The sequence below is a fragment of the Oratosquilla oratoria genome, chromosome 18 (assembly GCF_046742065.1).
Source record: "Oratosquilla oratoria isolate Oo_2021 chromosome 18, ASM4674206v1, whole genome shotgun sequence".
Lineage (NCBI taxonomy): Eukaryota > Metazoa > Arthropoda > Malacostraca > Stomatopoda > Squillidae > Oratosquilla > Oratosquilla oratoria.
In genome coordinates this window covers 23,761,175-23,763,096 of record NC_134794.1, presented here as the reverse complement: position 1 = coordinate 23,763,096, position 1,922 = coordinate 23,761,175, and the positions used below count along the sequence as shown (strand labels likewise).

Sequence of the window (1,922 nt, the reverse complement as noted above, 5' to 3'; positions counted from 1 at the left end):
CTCCTCTGCTCTTCAAATTCCTCTTTTCTGTTCTCTTTTTCTTTCTTGCCCTCCCCCCCCCCACCTCCACGCTCCCTGGTCTTCTTCACCTCTCCATGTCAGTCTTCCTTTCATTTCTCTCTCTTTGCACTTCTGTCGATCTTCTGCTTTCTCTTCTTCCTCCCTCTTTTTGCTGTCGTCATCATTACGTCATTTATGTTCTTGGTGACATCATCGTATCATGATTATGAAATTCACTATCGACGTCGTTGTTGTTATTTCGTTGTCACCGTCGTAGTTGTCGTTGTTATCACAGTTGTCGTCGTCGTCGTATCAGATATTTATGTTGTCGAAGTCATACATTTTTTGTTCACATTTGCTGGCGTACAAGTTGTCCTTTCCACCACTACCATTGTCATCGGTGACGTCATTGTTGTCGTCTAAACATGTTGACCCGGCGGCTCTCGCTCTCACTCCTTTCTCATTCTTCTACGGATATATTCCACCTAACACTTTTCTTTTTTCATCTTTATGCTTCCCCTTCCCCCCCCCACCCATTCCCACTTGAGTACGCACTTCCTATCGTCTTCCACTTTTCCTCCACATTTTGTCCGAGTTCTTGCCCCGTTTATATCTACATATCTATATATGAATATATATACATATATATATATCTATATATATATATATGTATATATATATATATATATATATATATATATATATATATATATATATATAACCACTTCGAAAAGAACCAGTGCTTTTGTAGAGGGTACAGTACAAAGAGGGAGCGTGGAAAATTCCCGTGGGCACAAGACGAGGATCTAATGCCCAGTTCATTAAATAGGATGTACAAATGTTCCTCATAGTTACAATTTGTACATAATTACTATTTCTTTACATAAACTCTGATATATATGGATTATGAAACAATGACAATGACTGTGAAGAATTAGAAATAAATAGATAAATAAATCTCGGGAAAGAGGAATGAACTCATCCTTAATGGAGGACAAAAAAAAAAAAATGAACATCGAATGTAAACGTCCGATGGGGTGTATTTAACACTCACCTGTGCAGAAGCGTATGGAGAACGGTAGCTCCTACCACCGCCGCCGCCTCCGCCTCCGCCACCACCACCACCACCGCCGTTAGCGATGATGATTATAATGGTGACGGTGTGGAAAAGAAGTAGGGTGATGACAACAGAGGTGATTGTGGCTGCTGTTGCTGTTGTTGTTACTCCTGTTGTTGTTGTTGTTGTTGTTACTCCTGTTGTTGTCTGGGCTCTTCAGCCGTGCCAGTCTGAGAAGCGTTCTCAGAATAAGTTCACTTATGCCCCTGGGCCCTCGGTCTCAGGTTTGTGCACCGAGCTCTCCCCCAGAAGAGCGCCCAGGACTGACTTTCACCAGTCCCCAGTCTTAACCCTGGAACCAGGTTCTGTAACCAGGCTCCGAAAGGTTCTGGAGCACCAGAGGCACCACCGTGCCGCCGGAAGTCCTCGGAGGACCCGATGGAACCCTGACACTTTCGGCTCCCCGTCCGCTCAAGAGCTTCGGCTTCTTGTCACTTCCCTCGAAGTCTCGGCCTCTGCACTGACGACGCCCAGCGCATCGCGTCTCCTGCCGAAGGAGGTTCTCCAGCAAGACTGGGAGAGACCTCGTATGCTCACACATCACCATAGCCTAATGGCTTGGGTAGGGTGATGGCACACCATACCTCCTTGCCTTATCGATGGTGTGCTGTGGATTGTGTCGTTGCTATCCCTTCACCATAAGTTGGCAGCCACAGGAAACCATACCAAATGGACCTCCGTGATGCCCAGGCACTTGCTGTAGTACTTATCTTTAGAAAATTTCACTAGATTAATATGTAATCACTGTAACAACAGAATCACAAAGAATATTTGAAAAACGTGACGTCACGTTCAAAAGAAAGAT

General features: G+C 44.6%; 1 protein-coding gene across 1 annotated transcript in view; it reads right to left on the bottom strand.

Annotated features, from left to right (window-relative positions):
* Nucleotides 1-1,664, bottom strand: part of LOC143034776 (uncharacterized) — a 222,983-nt gene extending 221,319 nt beyond the window's left edge. The window contains exons 1-2 of the mRNA XM_076201124.1: nt 1,409-1,664; nt 1,055-1,212 (exon numbers count right to left, since the gene is read on the bottom strand). Of these exons, the coding sequence (XP_076057239.1) occupies nt 1,055-1,212; nt 1,409-1,664 (414 nt within the window). The remainder of the gene's footprint in view (nt 1-1,054; nt 1,213-1,408) is intronic.
* Between the last annotated feature and the right edge of the window lie 258 nt (nt 1,665-1,922).